This window comes from Marmota monax, unplaced genomic scaffold (genome assembly GCF_021218885.2).
Source record: "Marmota monax isolate L192 unplaced genomic scaffold, Marmota_monax_Labrador192_F-V1.1 WCK01_AAM20220418_F8-fsc00165, whole genome shotgun sequence".
Lineage (NCBI taxonomy): Eukaryota > Metazoa > Chordata > Mammalia > Rodentia > Sciuridae > Marmota > Marmota monax.
In genome coordinates this window covers 3,232,400-3,251,381 of record NW_026693851.1, presented here as the reverse complement: position 1 = coordinate 3,251,381, position 18,982 = coordinate 3,232,400, and the positions used below count along the sequence as shown (strand labels likewise).

At 31.7% G+C, this 18,982-nt stretch overlaps 1 protein-coding gene across 2 annotated transcripts in view; it reads left to right on the top strand.

Moving 5' to 3' along the window:
* Positions 1-18,607, top strand: part of Rundc3b (RUN domain containing 3B) — a 145,738-nt gene extending 127,131 nt beyond the window's left edge. For both annotated transcript variants that reach the window (XM_046462456.2, XM_046462457.2), the window contains 2 exons: positions 4,146-4,267; positions 16,065-18,607. In XM_046462456.2, coding sequence (XP_046318412.1) covers positions 4,146-4,267; positions 16,065-16,210 — 268 coding nt within the window. In that variant the 3' untranslated portion in view covers positions 16,211-18,607. The remainder of the gene's footprint in view (positions 1-4,145; positions 4,268-16,064) is intronic.
* The last annotated feature ends 375 nt before the right edge of the window (positions 18,608-18,982 follow it).

Genomic DNA, 18,982 nt, shown 5'->3' with positions numbered 1-18,982 from the left:
CACCAGAGGCTAGGCTCTAGCGAGTATGTGCCCCTCCAGGGAAGGGGTGGACCAGGCCTGCTGTGTTTCTGGGCCCTGCAGAGGCCGGTGTGAGTGGATCTGGCTCCCTTATTTTGAACATGGCAATACCATGTTTAAAAATTGATAAAACAATTAGGATTACAGGAAAATCTCAATACTAAATAAGTATAAAAAGCATGCTCTCCTAACACAACATGGAATAATTGCTTACTTTTTTGTTTCTAATATGTTATGTCTTAATATTTTATATTCATAAAGTCTAGGTAGGATGAGCCTGTTAGATGATCTGTTATATACCCTCATTAGAGTATTGCCTAACTCAACTAATCTTACGCCAAAAGATCAGAATCCTTGTCATCATACTTATGTTTTCTACTTTTTTTTTTTTTTAGGTCTTTCAATCATTGATTTCCAATTTGCCTGTTACTCAGACTGTAAAATTGTGAGATTCATAAGCTTTAATAAGCCCTTCATGACCTATTATTTAGGCTTTTAATTTTTCTTAATAACTTTCACTTCAGATGTATTAGGAATTCTCTTTCCCATGTGTGTCTTTCAAACATGTTTGGAGTAGGTATCTTTAAACACCAAAACCACAAACATATTTTAGTTTGTAAAGTGGGCATTGAACTGATCCACATAGTCCTTCCCTAGAAGGCTTTTCTGGTATCACTCTATTAATTTTTACTAGATTTAGAGAAAATAGATATTCTGCTGTAAAAAAAAATTGATTATTTTTGTTTCTTAAACTTATTTGTATGAAAAAAAAACAGGAGTAAAAAAGTAGTGTATCTCTCTCCATGTAATTGCATGTGCCTCTGTATACACAGTGTACATATATTTGTTTTTATATTCCACATGTGGATAATACTTGTCTCTTTCTGTGCATCATCTGTTTCCTGTGACTATCAGATAACGTAAATTATTGACCTCAACACATCTATTGGACAAATAAATGACACAAATTATTCATATTATTCTGATTATTTATATAAAGTGTAAGAAAAATTAACTAATGAATTCAGACCTGTCACTCAATTTCCTTTTTTTTTTTTTTTGGTATCCAAATTCATGTATATGAATTTGTATTTGAATGGTTTAAAAATATTTAAATAGTTAGATCTTGAATATAGTATATGTTGTTGTATACCAAATGCCCATGACATATAAGTCCTACAAATTTAATTTATATTATATTTAATAGTATAATAGCATATACCAAAATATAAACTTTTGTATAGTTAGAATGCATGGCTTTTACTGTTTGGGGTTGTTACTTTGATTAGGTTAAGCTACTGATATTTAAAAAATTATATTCTGAGACATAAAAATAGCTATTAATTGGATTGGTATGTCTGGTGGGTTATATTTAAATCTTACAGTGTGATGTTAATTAGTATAAAATTCTACAATAGGACTTAGCTGTGGACCTTTACGATAGAACTCCCCTAGATGGATAATTTACTGTGTGACAACAAATGTTGTCAGATGGTGCTGCAAGTCTTGGTGGAAATCAGGTAAGAATGTAGAAGCCAAACCCCTTCTTAGTTACATGGAAAGCAGCTGAACTAGTTTCCTCCCAGATTGTGCATTTGTAGTCATCTTCAAGCAGGGGAGATATTGTAAACTACTGTTCTTAATGATAGATGAATAGAGTACTTAATTTTGGTTTGGAATTTTTATTATTGCTTCAAAAGATCATTGTATATCAAATTCTATTTCTATATTCATTGGTATTGGGTTAAGTAAAGTTTATAACTCAAGGATTGTCTACTGAGACAAATTAAAGGGTATAAAAGTCCCCAAATCACTTTGGATTCAGAAGTGTGATATCCTAAAAGGAACTTCAGTAGTCATGCAGAAAGCTCATTTCCTATTGCTGTTCTCAGGGGCTACTTTCATAGTTTCTTCCTCCCAATGACTGCAGTCCTGGAGATTATTGTAAATATGTGCTGTCAAACTCTCAGGCCATATTTAACACTATTTAATGAATTCCATGTCTTTTTGCTTATGAGTACTTAATGTTTGTAAATATTTATAGATATTTTTAATTTAAAAATATTAACACGTTTCTCATGATGAAAATCAGTGGCAGACATTCATTTTAAGCCATCAATTTAAAGAAGAAGACTTCTACTTACTGGGCAAGAAAAATTATTTGAAGAAGTATTTATCATATAATATGAATTATATATATATAAATTATTATTATATAAAATATAACAAAATTTCTCACTAAATTCCTGTTTCTGCTTTCCTCAATAGCTAAAGAAATGACTTTAGTGAAAATAAAGTGAAAATTTCAGTAATATATTTATAGTATAATTTAGATATTCTATCTCAGCGAAGGCTATTCTATGACAAGAGTTTCTAACAAAATAGGAAGCCAAATCTTTTCTTTCTATATTAGAGATAAGTAAGTTTTTTTTTGTGTGTGTGTGTGTGTGTAATAGTGCCTAGAATATAGCAAGTGCTATGTAAACATTGGGTATCATTTTTATTGTGTATCATGTAACTCATGAAAGTGTTATATGCCTTATTTGAGTTTCCTGCAATAACAGAATTAAAAATTAGAATTAAGTGCTAGGTTTGTGGCTCAGCAGTAGAGTGCTTACCTAGCATGTTGGAGGCCCTGGGTTGATCCTCAGCACCACATAAAAATAAATAAATAAAGGAGTCCAACTATAACTAAAAAATAAAATATTTTTTAAAAATTATAATTAAGTGCTTTTGTACTCAGAATTTGAAAAGTCATTATATTATTACTTGAGAACACCACATTCTAAGCTTGTAAAGTTATTCTGTCACCTCATTCTTCATTTCTTAGTGAAGAAAACAGATATCTTTTGTATATACCTCATTGCTGTGAAATTCTGTAAAATTTTATGTTAATAAATTGATGGAGTATAAGCACAAAGGCAATTTTAAATAACTACAAATAACTGCTGTTTTTGTAGATACACTGGGTTCTGCCTCCATCCCCCTTTTTTTATACCACAGATTGAACCCAAGGGTTCCACATTCCCAGCTCTTTTCATTTTTAATATTGAAATAGAGATTACAGGCATGTGCCACTGCACCCAACTGGGCTCTGCCTTTTTAAAAAATGTGCACTATAGTTTTAGTGAATGAATATTTTCTCATTTCCTTTTCATTTTGAGTTGAGTCCTGACTAAAAATAACCTATGAGCATAAGTATATAAATGATATTTAATATCAAATTTTTCAAATCTGTAAGTCTACTCTTATGTGTATTAATAGATCTATTAAATAGATTATTTAAACTATATGTGCTTTCCTATAAATATTATCATAAAATATATTTTAAGAAAATTAGATGGGATTTGACTACCTTGTGAAATAGATATTTGAGCTTTTCATAGATCATATATATTTGGAATTGATAATTTTTCCCTTTACATGAAAAGTGAATAACTAACAGAGCTGCATGTATGTTCTGAGTTTATGTTATCCTAAAGAGCCAAATATGAAAAAGGGTTAATAATAAGCTTTCATTAACTTTTTACTTATAACTGAACTTATTTTCTAATATAATTCACTTCTAATTAATTACCTTAATAAAAAATTGGCCTCAAAATATCATATAAATGAGGAAATTAATTATTTATTACTCACATTCTTTAAACTTCAGAATTATAGGAATTTTTAATAATTTTGTTTTTTTTCAATAACCATCTATAATCATACTAAAATATTGAAGAATTATAAACTATTTAAAACACTGGTCATTATTATCCAAACTTTGTTTCTTTATTAAGAATAATCTATAGATTTTCTGCTTTTTTTGAGAATTATAAATAACTCAATGATAAGTTCTCATTTTCTAGTCACCTGAATAATCAAAAGTGGTGTGAGGTTTTAATTTATTTGACAAATTATTTTCCTTTTCTACTTTGCAACAAGTAAAACATATATACCTCCAAAGAGGGTAGGAAGGAAAGTGTAATAGAGATCATACTAAAGTCATGATGAAGACAAAATTTAGGGTAAATATTGGGAAGAAAATTAACTAGAAATTTAATTAACTTGAAACCATTAAAGAATTCTCTACAAATTCTTTTTTGTTAGAAAAATGCAAGTAGTATTTTGTTTTTATTTTACAGGAAAAGTTACCATAGTCTTGACCAGTTGTCAGCAGAAGTTAGCCTTTCTCAGACTTCATTGGATCCAGGTCAGTCACAAGAAGGAGAAGGAAAACAAGACCCATTGAATTTCATCAGTGAAGGTAAGAAAAAAAAAATTGAGTCGAAAGTTATCTTTTTAATACTATTTATGTTTTCGTTACAGACAAGGTCAGAGAATAAATACTGGCATTTCTGTGAAGCATGCTAGAAATCAAGTTGCCTTATGATTAAAAATGGTCTGCCTTAGTTTCTTTCTCAGGTGCCTAACCTTCTCAGAGGCTCATCTATGTTACTGAATTATTAGTAATAATAAAGAAAACAGAAATTCTAGGCAAAAAGATAAAACTACTTACAAGGGGAAAAGAATGAGATGGGTAGTAACCTCCTCTAATTTTGCAGTGATAATAATTAGCAAAAATAAAGACTTCTAAATAACACAATTTTTTTTTAAAAAAGGGAAGAAAACATGTCATCATGTAATAATTAAAAAAAACAGCAAATAAAACAGAAGCAAAATGGTACATTATATAGGAAAGAACACCAAAAATGCATATAAAATATCAAAGAAAATATCATGTAAATAAAGGTAGTAAATGTAACAACACATACATAAAAAATTATAATAAATATAAGTTATTCAGAAGGTCAACATGTAAAGAGATAGAGGAGGACAATTAAAACACAAAGAAATCAGGGTGTAGACTTGATATCAGACAAGTAGAATTTAAGTCAAAGTGCATTAAACATTACAAAATAGTCATGTTTTAATGCTGAATGCCACAATAAAGATATAAAAGGATTATGCACCTAACAATGGCATCCACTTTTATACAAGATAAAAGGAGAAATATGAACTAGTGACAATAAGAGATTTAATATTCTCTTCCCAGTGTAAGAAAATCAAATGGACAAAAACCTGGTAAGAATATATAAAAGACCTATAGCAGAATGTTATAGTTTGGACTGTAAATGTCCTTCAAAGGCCTATCTGTCAAAGACCAAGTCTTCAACTTGGTGCTGTGAGAAGGTGGAAACTTTATAAGAGGTAGGTCCTAGTGGGAGGTCTTTTGATCATTGGGGAGCGTGCTTTTGAAAAGAATAGTGGTACCCCAGCATCTCCTCTTTTTTTTTCCACTTCTGACCATGAGGTGAGCAGCTTTGTTCCCTGCAATAGTGTGCTGCCTATCCAAGTCCAAAGCAATAAGGCCAATCATTAATGAACTGGAACCTCTGGAACTGTGAGCCAAAATAAATCTTTTCTTTTTTTTAACTATTTTTTAGTTGTAGTTGGACACAATACCTTTATTTCATTTATTTATTTATTTATTTATTTTATTTATTTATTAAATTTATTATGTGGTGCTGAAGATCAGACCCAGCGCCTCACACATGCTAGGCAAGTGCTCTACCACTAAGCCACAACCCCAGCCCCATAAATCTTTTCTTTTTAAAAGTTGATTATCTTAGGTATTTGTTACAGTAACGGAAAGCTGACTGCCACAGATATAAAAGACCTAAATAACATAATCAGTAAGGTAGATCTTATAATATTATGGAACTTTACACCCTGATTTTATAGATAACATTATATAGATATGTTATTATTATATAGATACCTTCTTAAGTACAAATAGAATAGTAACAAAATGATCATATATTAGATCATAAAGAAAATAATAAATTCAAAACGTAAAATATTGCAAATAGTATTCTCTGGTCACACTGTAAGAGAACCCTAGAAGTTATTCATCATGATAATTCTTTTGTTCAAAAGGGCCTTTCACTTGGAAATAAATAAACCTATTAAATGACCCTTGGATAACAGAAATTCAAGCTGAAATCATGAATATCTAAAAAATAATGACAATAGATTTTATGGAGTTGATTTCAAGCAATAGCCAGAGAAAATTTTATCTTTTATATACTTTTGTTAAAAAAAAATAAGATAAATAAATTCTGTTTTTTGGCTCACAAAGCTGGAAAAATAACAACAAAGTAACCAAAAGCACAAGAAAAGAAATAATAAAGATCACAAACAAATGAGATAAAGAATAAAAAATAGAGACTACTTTGCAGATCTCTACGCAAATTCATTTGAAAACCTAAATGAAATGGATAGTTTCCTCTGTAAGTATACTTCACAGAATTATTTGCATTAGAGATAGAAAGCTTAAAACACTATCCAGGAAAAAAAAATAGAGCTATGTAAGAACTACTCAATAGAAAAGGGCCAGGCCCATGTGATTTCTCAGAAGCATTCTACCTAAACATCAAAGATCAAATATTCCCCCAATGCTTTATAAATTACTATTCCAAAATGAAGGAAAACTTCTTAATTATTTTAGGAAGTAAGTATAGCCAAATAAATACACTATGACAAATAAAAACTATAGATTAATATTACTTATAGATATTGTTACAAAAGTTCTAAGTCATATATTAATGAACAGAATCCAGCAACAAATAAAAAAAATGTTATATCACAATCAGGTGGATTTGCTCCAGAATGTTTGGAATGTGAAATGATCAATATTAGAAAATCCTCTAATGTCACAAATACTATATTAATAGATCTGAAATAGCAAAGGCAATCTCCATAGATGCAATAAAGGGCCTTGGATAGAATTCAACACTTGTGTGACAAATAAGAATATTCAAGAAAAATAACTGAAAATACCTTATTTACATGAGTGTATGCGTATGTGTGTATGTATGTGTAGAACTTTTTCTTAAAACTAGTGTCTTACTTAATGGGGAAATACTTAGCTGAGGGACAAAGTAAGGCTCTACATTGTTTCTACCATAATTTCACATTATACTGATAATATTAGGTAGTGCATTTAGAGAAGAAACCTTAAGTAAAGACATGAGAATTATGTTTTGGAGATGATTTTATGAACTTGGAAAAACAGAGAAATAATACAACTAAATGCAGCAATAAAAGAAGTCCTGAAATGTAGCTAGATACAGAATTATCATGCAGAAATCTGTAGTCCTGACTTACCCAAACAGTGATCAGTGAGATACTCTAATGATCAGGGAAAACAATTTAAATAGCAACAAAGATAAAGTACTTAGACTTTGCACATATCTTGTGAAATTTATAAACTGTTCTTAAGAGACTCAAAAGTAGATTTGAGCAAATTGAAAGAAATACTTTTTTAGTTCCCCCTAAGTTTAGAGTTAACTCAGTCCTGTAAATGCTTTTGCTTTCTAATACAGCAACCATACATCTACGAATTTACCCTGAAGATACATTTAATCAGTATGAAAATATAAATGCAAGATTATTAAGCTACCTTGGCATTCCTTCCTTTTCTATACTTTTACCTAAGTGCTTAACACATTTTAAGGAACTTTTCTAGCTACTGCTTTTCTAAAATTTAACTTCTTGGGCTGGGGTCGTAGGACAGTGGTTGAATGCTCACCTCACATGTGTGAGGCACTGGGTTCGATCCTCAGCACCACATAGAAAAATAAATAAATAAAACAAAGATATTGAAAAAATAAAATAAAATTTAACTTCTTATTTTGAAATAATATTAGATTCATAAGTAATTATAGGAATGAATACAAAGAAGGGAACTGAATGTGCCTTTCACCCAGTTTACCATCTTGTTCACTTCTTACAAAGCTATAGTGCAGCATCATAGCCACAATATTGAAATTAATACAACTCACTTATTTTATTCAAATATACATGTATTCCTATATTGTGTAGTTCTATGCTGTCATTGCACGCTTAGGTTTGTGTTCACCACTGCAGTCAAGATACAGAAAAGTTCTATCAACACAAAGATCCCTTGTGCTGCCCTTTTGTAAGCACACCCACCTCCTTCCCAGACTCCATCTCTGTCCCATCCCTAATCTATGGCTAGCACTAATCTGTTCTCTACTACTGAAATTTAGTCAGTTCAATAAAGTTATATAAATCATATAGTATATATAAGACTGTACATATAGTTTAGACATGTAGTACTTCGGCTATTGGGATTGACCTTTTTCACTCAGCATATTTCCCTTGAGATCTGTCCAAGTTGTGTGTATCCATAGTTCATCTTTTATATTGCCAAAATATTCCATTTCATGAATACACTATAGTTTTGTTTTAAACAACACCCATTAAAAGACATTTGGGTTATTTGGGGTTATAAATTTACTATGAAGATTATTGAGTTTTGGTATGTACAGAAGTCTTCATTTCTGTGTCATAAATACCCAGGAGTACAGTGCTGAGATGTATGAAGAAAAAAACAAATTATTTTGATTGTACCATTTTGCATTCCCACCAACAATGGATGAGTGATCCAGTTTCTTCACATTGTTGCCAATATTTAGGGTTTGATTTAAGATATTCTGTAATAGCTCTGTATTATTTCTTACATTTTTTTTTAATTGTAGCTATTCTGGTTCATGTGGAGTGTTACCTCATTATGGTTTTAGTTTGCATTTCCCTGAACATCTTTTCACCTGCTTATTTGCCATGTATGTCCTCTTCATTGAAACACCTTCTCATGTTTTTTACCTTTTCTCTAATTAGATTACTTTTAACTGTTGCATTTTGAGAGTTCAGTAGATCATTCAAAAATCAATGCTTGTACTTGAAAAAAAACATGAAGGTAAAACAATAAATATTTTTCATATTTTCTAAAATTAGAGTAACCTTTTATAAAAATTAACTCTTTTATTGATTTTATTTTTGTAAATACACAACAGCAGAATGCATTACAATTCTTATTACACATATAGAGCATAGTTTTTCATATCTTTGTATATAAAGTATGTTCACACCAATTCATGTCTTTATACATGAACATTTTTTGCATTACAATTCTTATTACACATATATACCACAGTTTTTCATATCTTTGTATATAAAGTAGGTTGACACCCAATTCGTGTCTTCATACATGTATTTTGGATAATGATGTCCATCACATTCCACCATCCTTGCTAATCCCCTCCTAAGGCAAAAATATTTATTGGAATTTCAACATTTCTTTTACTGTTCTTTTTTTCTTATATTGATTTCCAGTCAAAATAAATTGAAAATTTTTATTAGAAGAAAATCATGACATCATACCAATTTTATAATATTCTTTCCATTTTATTCTGAATATAAACTGTGATAATATCTTTAATATTTGTGTGCTTTACTGCATTGATTAAATTCTTTTAGAATGAACATACATGTCTTTGTTATAAGCATAGTAAATGGGTTTTCCTTCTTACAAAAAATAAAAAACAAAAAAACCCAACTAGTAGCGTAATATATCAAGATTTTAAAAGGATAATTTTGGTGGTGGAACTATAAATGATTCGTTTTTTTCATTGTTGAGTATTTTTAATTGGTTTTCTTTGTTATACATGATAGTAGAATCTATTTTGGTAAAAATTATACAAGCATGGAATATATCTTATTCTAATTAGGATTCCATTCTTGTGGATGGACATGAGTTTGGGATTCACTTAGGTATTTTCATATGTGTACATAGAAAAATTATGTTAGATGTATTCTTTTTTTAAATTTATTTATTCTAATTTGTTATGACAACAGGATGCATTTCGATTCATACTACACAAATGGAATACAATTTTTCATTTCTCTGGTTGTACATAAAGTAGAGTCACACCATTCGTGTCTTCATACATGTACCTAGGGTAATGATGTTCATCTCATTGGACCATCTTTCCTGCCCCCATGCCCTCTTCCTACCCCTCTGTCCCCTTTGCTCTATCCAAAGTTCTTCCATTCCTCCCATCCCCACCTCCCATCCCCATTATGGATCAGCATCCACTTATCAGAGAAAACTTTCAACCTTTGGTTTTTTGGGATTGGCTCGATATTCTCCAACTCTATCCATTTACCTGAAAATGCCATGATTTTATTCTCTTTTAATGCTGAGTAATTTTTCACTTTTACACATTTAATTCATGTTAATACTTTTATTAATATCTCCTGAAAAGTCTTAAGCAATAAAGTTTTTTTTTTTTACTTAGTACTTAAAACAGCAGTTTATGAGCTGGGCATGATTGCGCACATCTGTACAGCCAGCAACTCAGGAGGCTGAGGCAGGAGGATAGCAAGTTCAAGGTCAGCCTCAGCAACTTAGCAAGACCCTGATTTAAAATTAAAAATAAAGACACTGGGGTTATGGCTCAGGGGTAGAGCGCTTTCCTACACGTGCAAGGCCCTGGGTTTGATCCTCAGCATCACATAAAAATTTTTAAAAATAAATAAATAAATAAATAAAGTTATTGTGTCCAACTACAACTACAAATAAAAATAAAATATATATTAAAAAAATAAAAAATAAAAAGGGCTGGGGATATGACTCAGTAGTTACATGCTCCTGGGCTTAATCCCTGATACCACCACAACTACCAACAACAATAAAAATAACAGTAACTTACATATTCTAAAATTTGCTTAAGCAGAAAAACAGTTTTTTATGACTTTTCAGAGCCCATAACTCAATATTTATCAAAGTCATTTTAATATATATTATAATCTAAAGGCATATTTTAATATATATTATAATCAAAAGCAGATCCACTATTTCAGAAGTTAAAGTGCACTATAATCAATGCTAGAATAAGAAATCATCATTGTTTTCTGAAATATTTATTAAGCCCTCATATGTGGCAGATATTTCCTACAAGATACTGATTTTATTAAATCTAAGATGACCTGAGTCTTAGAATAAACCATTTTTTACATATCACCAAAAAATTGCTAGCAATTAAACTTCAACATGTTCCTGTATCTCTTAGTATTTTTGTATTTATTTAAAGAGATCCTTTAGACTTTCTTTAACCACTTTTATTTAAAAATAATTCACTTAATAAGGGGGCTGGGGCTATGGCTCAGTGATAGAGTGCTCGCGTGGCCTGTGTAAGTCATTGGGTTCGGTCCTCAGCACCACATAAAAATAAAATAAAGGTATTGTGTCCACCTACAACTAAAAAATATATATATTTTAAAAAATAATTCACACAATATAAAATTTACCCCTTCTATTTATTTATTTACTTACCTATTTTCGGTACTGGGGATTGAACTCTGAGACACTCTACCACTAGGCTCCTTTTACTTTTTATTTTGAGACAGGGTTGCTGAATGTCTTGCTAAGTTGCTGAGGCTGGCCTTGAAGTTGCCATCCTCCTGCTTCAGCCTCCTCAATCACTAGGATTAAATGTGGATGCCACAATGCTTGGCAGAATTCAAAATTCACCATTTTAAAGTATACAGTGAAGTGGTAATCAGAGCATTCACAGTGTTATGCAGCCATCACCACTGCTTCATTCCCAAATATTATCATCACCCCCAAAAAAAGCCCTATTAGTCTCCAGTTCCAATTCCCCCTCAGTTTACGCCCACCCCTGTAACTGGCAACTACTAATTTACTCTCTATGTCTTTGGATTTGTCTATTCTGAAATTTTAATATAATAGAATCCTATAATATGTAGCTCTTAAAAGTTGTGACTTCTTTGGCTTAGCATATTTCAGGGTTCATTCATGTCATAACATATCAATATTTTATTCCTTTTTGTGGCAGAATGATATTACACAGTATGAATATACCATAATTTGTTTGTTTATTCATCAGTTGAACTTGTTGGTGGTTTTTACTTTTTGGCTATTCTGAATAATGCTGCGATGAAGATTCATATATGTCTTTGTGTGACCATATATTTTTATTTCTCTTGAGTATATACTTAGGGCTAGAATTAACTGGATCATATATTTGACCATTTGAGGAGCTGCCAACCAATATATCAAAGTAACTGCATTATTTACAATCCCAATGTCAACAAAAGGGGTTTCAGTTTCTCTTTAACACTTGTTATTGTGTGCTTTTTTTTAAAAAAAAAATTTGTTTGTTATAATTAGTTATACATGATAGCAGAATGCATTTCAATTCATTGTACACAAATGGAGCACAACTTCTCATTTCTCTGGTTATACGTGATGTAAAATTGCACCACAGTGCAGTCATACATGTTTGTAGGGTAATGATGTCCATCTCACAATGAGCATTAATTTGGACTTCATTGTAGTTTGAATTTGCATTTCCCCAATAATGATTTTTAGCATCTTTTCATGTGCTTACTGGTCATTTTGGTCATTTGTATATCATCTTTGGAGCAATGTTTGTTCAAGTTCTTTGGTGGTTTTAACATTGCATTATCCTTCATTATTGGTGAATTGAGTTACAATTTTGGTAAAGTCTATTTATCTAATTTTTCTTACGATTGCTTATGCTTTGGTGTCGTATATAAGAAACTGTTGTCTAATCCCAGGTCATGCAGATCTATACCTATGTTTCCTTCTAGGAATTTTACAGTTTTAACTTTTACATTTAGGTCTCTGATTTATTTTGTGTTAATTTTTGTATAAACTGTGGGCAAAGGGTCTAACTTTGTTCTTTTGCATATGAATATGTAGATGTCCCAATATCATTTGTTGAAAGTACAGTTTTCTCCCTCATTGAATGGTCTTAGAACCCTTGTAGAAATCTATGGACCGTAAATGTATGGATTTATTTCTGGGGTTTCAATTCTATTCCATCGATCTGGGTGTCTTTGCTAGTTCCACACTATCCTTGTGCTAATACCACACTGTCTTGATTACTTTAGCTTTTAGTTTGAAATTAGGACGTTTGAGGTCTATAGTTTTGTTCCTTTTCAAAATTGTTGAAGTTATATGGGATCTTTTGCATTTTGTTATGAATTTTAGAATCAGTTTGTCATCTCTGGAATAAAAAAGGCAATGAAAATTTCAATGGGAGTGACATTGAATATATATTGGGAGAGTTAACGCCATTTTAACAATATTGTCTTCTAATCCATAGAAAAATGAGACTTTTTTCATGTATTTAGATATTTAATTGCTTTCAACATATTCCATAATTTTCAAAAGGTGTACAACTCTTGCACTTCTGTGGTCAAATTTATTCTTACATATATTATTCTTTTAGATACTGTTATCAATGGAATTGTTTTCTTAATTTCATTCTTTGATCATTTGTTGCTTCTTTTAGACTTTAAGCACAGATTTAAAAAAATCATATTTTGTTGCTCTGTATCTATAAGAGGGAAAATAAAATTAAATTCAATTGCTCAGGGTATTTTCAGGACTTCTTTGTTCAGAGTCAGTCTCTTCTGAGTCCTTTTTTGAGTCAAAATCGTCAATGACCATGTCTTTCCTCACAATATCATCCTCTGTGCCAACAAAGAACCATTTCAATACTCTACTATTGTAGGAATTTTTATTTCAAACTACCAGTAAGTTTTCTGTATACCCTTTCCTGTTTTCCTATAGTTTATCCGTACCCCCTCAATTAAACCAAATACTTTTGGAAGTTAAACAGCTTCTCCTCATAGGCCATAGGAATTTTATGAAAAATGTTAAAAGATCCTGCACAATACATTAATCAGTCATACCAGCTGCATATGGTTCAGTTTTTGTGGCACCAGCCTCCCTGCCAGGTGCTCTACTACTGAGCTATACCTTTTAATCATAATATAATTGAACCCAGGTCCTTGTGTATGCTAGGCAAGCACTCTACCACTCAGCTACAACCTGCCCCTAGCCCCCAAATTCTGTATTCGGATGGATTTCTCCTGCCTTAGCTACATGCTTGGTATGTGATAAGCAATCCTTTTGCATGTCACAAATTTTCATTTACTTGCAAGGTATTTTCCTTTCTTAGAGATTTCCTTTGTAACAAGCTTTGTCTTATTTTATGAGAAAATGACTTGCAATAATTTTTCTAATGTGTATTTGCTTTAGTAATATGAAATTTACCTCTAGCTGCCTGTTTTCATCCTTTCCTGTAAACAAATAACTTTTCATTTTAAACAGTATATAAACTCAGCACTTGTGATTCCAGTCAGACAAGTAACTGAATTAAATTGATATCAACATGACTACCTGTGACCAAGTCCATATAGGCACATGCAGAAACAACTGTGTCAGAGCCCCCCCACCCCCGCCCAATCAACTACAACATATACTGGTTCAAGCAGTTTGAAATTTTACTATATGAAGTAACAGCCTTCCCGTTTCTGTAACTATCAATTATAAAAAGTGACATGGACCTTACATGTTAACAGCTTAACTTTTCTTCAGTTTGTGGATTTGTGATAGAGGTGATTTAGGCATTTGTGATTTAGGCATTCCTCAAAATTAGAATACACATTCACTATCTCTTCCTGTCCTCATTGATCCCCTTTTTCTTCTCCTGTTTTAGAGTTGGTAATCTCACCATTCATCTACCAATTCTGAAAACCTTCTGAGTCTTTCTTGTTTTTTTCCACCTATCATTTTGCTGTCATCAAGTCCTACCAGTTTGAGTCTAAAGATTTCTTTCTTTCCTTTTTTTTTTTTTTTTTTGGAGGGGGGGTACTAGGGATTCAACTCAGAGGTGCTCTACCACTGAGCTATACCTTTTAGTCATAATATAATATGATAAAACATTTTAAAATATAAATGTAACAACTACTCATCCATATCTTTTCTAAGAGTAATTATATTTTCCTGGTCAGCAAAACTATGAAGTTAGTTGGTATCTGTTCCCACTTTGCAAAGGAAAGAACAGGCTCAGAGAAGATGCCTTGCCCAAGGTTGCAAAGCTGAAAAGGGGCCCTATCTTGAGTTCCATTGCAATTCCATGTAATCATTCTTTATTAATTGTATAGTTATTTAATGACCTATTGTATACTAGGTACTGGGAGTACAATAATCAATAAAACAGAGTCCATGTCCTTTCTCAAAGAGTTTATCATCTAATGAGAGAGAGAGAGAGAGAGAGAGAAAGAAAGAGAAAAAAATGAACCCCCACTTGCCATACAGTGTGATAAGGTAGAGTTAAGTACAAAAGAACTATGGGAAAACTTCAAAGGCTGGTTGAAATAATACATAATATTCAAAACCATCTGATGTCCAGCTCAGCTTACATTTCCATAATGACATGAGTGAAATCCAAGTTTTCCATCTTTGGAAACCTGCTAATTTTCAAAGTCTTTAGCCTTTCACAACCCTAACCCAGAGCCACTTACAGCTAGTGTCTGGGCAGTGTGCGTTGAAACTTACTCAGCTATAGGAGGTTTTACCTCAGCCACAGAAACAGACGCGCCATTCTTCCTTCAGAGTTTCATCAAAGTCCAGCATTTAGGAGAGTTCCTGATGCAAATAGTAGATACTAAGTAAATGTTCAATACATGAACGAAGTCTCTAAAATCAAACCTTCCTTGTAAGTTGGTGTAGTCTAGTCTCACCAGGACCAACCTGTTTGTAATGCATTACTTAACCTAAGTATGGGTTTCCCAGTATTCCTCTGGAATAGGTACTTATTTTATTTGTTTAGTTTTTTTATTATCCTTTACTAACCAACTGAACACAGACATGTCCTCATAAAAAGGTAAACTTTTAATTTTTGTTCTAAAGCATGTTATTTCAATCTTTCATATCTAGTTTTACAAGAAGCAAAATCTTGTGTAATATTTTACAGTCATATTGAAACTGCTGAAAGATCCAACATGTCTAGATGCAGATCTTTGCACAATTAGATATATTTTTATTATCTTGTAGATTATGAAAGATTCTATGGGTTTTAGGATCTTATTGTTATCATTCTTTTCTTTATGCATTATTTTATTTTAGTACAGAACTGGATATTGAACCCAGGGGCATTTTACCACTGAGCTGCATCCCCAATCCTGTTGATTTTTTATTTTGAGATGGGGTTTTGCCAGACTGCTGAGGCCGTCCTTAACTTGGGATGCTCCTGCCTCAGCTTCCCAAGTCACTGGGTTATAGTTATGCACCACATGCTAAATTTATTGATTTCATTCTCAAAGGCTATTAATTGTTATTTTATCCTGACTTTCAGGTAAAGAAGATACTCCCTCATTACTTGGTCTCTGTGGGTCTCTTACATCAGTGGCAAGTTACAAGTCTCTAACAAGCCTAAAATCTAATGACTACCTTGCAAGTCCTACAACGGAGATGACAAGTCCAGGCCTAACTCCATCCTGAAAAACTTATGTGAAAGTTGAAAGTTTCTATATTGTAAATGTTCAGTTTATGTAAGTTCAACTGCTGGGGAGACCTTTGAAATTTTATATTGTTCTGGTACATGTCTGGAATTCTGCTTAGAGAGTTCAGTACTCCATGTAAACTTATAAGGGGAAAAATAATGGTCCTGACATTTTTTCATTTAAAAAAAACTTATATTTGTCATTGAGAAAGTTTAAAATTGAACAGGCTTTAAAAAACTTTTGAAGATTCTCCAAATTAATGATTCATTCAAATTGTACATAGTTAATATTCAACTGATTTTTATATATTTCTTTACATATATCTTAGTGATCAGAGACTGAGATCAAGGCTTTATTCCAGAGACTTAAGCTAAATATTTTCTTTCACTCAGTGGTCAAATTTTCAAAATAAGACAACTAAATTCAGTTTTCCACTAATTTCTAACATTTAAATGCCATATGTTTAATATTAGGGCAGTGTTCTAGATTGCAGTTCACAGTGGTTTTTCAGTTTTTTTGGTTTTGGGTGGTTTTGTTTTGTTTTGTTTTGTTTTTTTGGTTATGCTGGGGATTGAACCCAGGGCCCTGTACATGCTAAAGAAGTGCTCAACACTGAGCTATTCCCTAGCCTGTCATTTTTTTCTTCAACATTTATCATTTGGTACTAATTAAACATTCCATTTAACATTTTATAAATTTTGTAGGAATGTGCCTTTTTTGGCAATCACTGATTTTCTTTGTATGGGTCATAGGTAAAGTATATTATACAGAGAGAAAAATGAATAAATTTCTTATTGTTGTTTCCCCAGGATTTTCATTAACGGTTGTCAGTTTTTAAATGTGATCAGGTATGTCTGAAAAGTTGGAGACGTTTCAAATATAGAAGGAATGCTAGAAAATGTTACATCAGGAATGATTTTAAGTTCAGCTAAAGATTGAGAAGATTTTAAACAAGGATCACTAGAATAAGCACCATACTTAATAATAAATAAATGCCTGACATACAGTGCTATTTTTTCCTCCCTTACATGTAACAATGAATTATGTCATGCGTGTTTTATGAACTCTAGCATCATGTCATAATCTCATTTTTAAAATGATGTTAATATTTAAAAGGTCCCTACACTTCTACAGGTAAATTAGTTTTTTTATAGTCCATATTTTAAATCTTTTGCAATTTTTAAAACAGCTACATTTGTCCCTTAAATTTCCACCATATCAAAAGTGAAAATATATGAAACATATTTTCTATAGTAAGAAATAAGGAAAACATGATTAGCTGTGCCAAAGAGATTTTATACATTGTTTACATGAAAAGGCCACAATATTTATCTGGAATGTCATATGGTATTTTTGTTTATTACTAAAACATTACATTCAAACATAGTAGCTTTGACATATAGGAAAAATGTTCTTCCTAAAACAATTTTTTTAAGAAGTGAATTACCTGTTCATTCTTTGTATTAGAAATGTAGGAGTCTGATGGTTCTCTGCAATATTTAGAGCTTAGTTTCATAATTTGGAATATAAACTAAGGTCAGTCTTGTATGTGAGACAGTCCAAACAATGTCATTTCAGGGACAAAGGAGACCTGGAAGCCCTTATAATAAGCTATCTTAAGTGTGCCAGGACATACTCAGAGCTTTATTCCTTTATCTTAAGGCTTTAATATTTGTAGAAATGCAAATGTTCTTGAGAAATGGTACCTTTAATCTATTCTTAATTCTGTATACCCTTGACAAGAGTGAAGTATCCAAAGCAGTTTTTAAGAAGCATGAGGAAGAAGGTACAAAATAAAGACATTTGACATCTTGGGAGGATGGAGTAAAGAAATGAATGAGGAGGGAACTTTGGGAATTTTAGGCTAGCCTTGAGCAGCTTTCCTAAGAATTTTCAGAATATTTAAATGCTTAATAATTCATGGTCCACTCTCAGCTGACACATAGGATCCTTCAGTAATTAAAAAATATTGTTAATTTTTTTCCATTCATTTTTAAAATGTAGAAGGAAATTCAAGATTCCATAATTGGTATACTTTTCAGGTTTGTCTACTGGGAACAGTAATTTGTGTATCTTAACCTGCTGCTAAGTGCAGATTTAAACATGGCATCTGAGGATCAGGACTTTTCCTCCTTTCTTGGAGCTCTTGGAATAAAATTCATTGGCTACTGTGAAATTCAGGTTTTTACACAGTTCATTTCACACTAGAAGTAGTTTGTAAATTTTGCATGAAGAAACAATGTATGTCTTAACCTTTAATTTAAGTGGTAGTGTTTCTTTTTAACGACCCCTCCCCCAAAAGAATGCTGAACTATATGTTAATATTTCCATGTGTATTTTGTTGCCTTGATGTACTATACTTGTTGCATGTATATTAAAGATTTTGTACCCTGCATTAATAGATTTTTTTCCTTGACTAGAAGGTACCAAATTCAAGTTTTACACTGAACTTTTTGTTTCAACACATGTGGTAAATATATATTATTTTACACCTAAAATACTAATAGGAAAGTGGATTTGGAGAAATCCTTATTTCAACCCAAATTAAATACTCTGTTTCACCACATGACATTTTCGTCAATAACAGACAGCGTATGTGATAGTGGTCCCACAAGATTATATTGGTGTTGAAATTCTGTTAGCTAGTGACATCATAGCTTTCATAATGTCACTGCTGATAAAATGCTGAGATGTCTTAAATGTAATTATGAGGGCTAGAGGATGAAGGAAAAGATGAGGAATGTTAATCAGTTAACAATTTGCAGGGAAA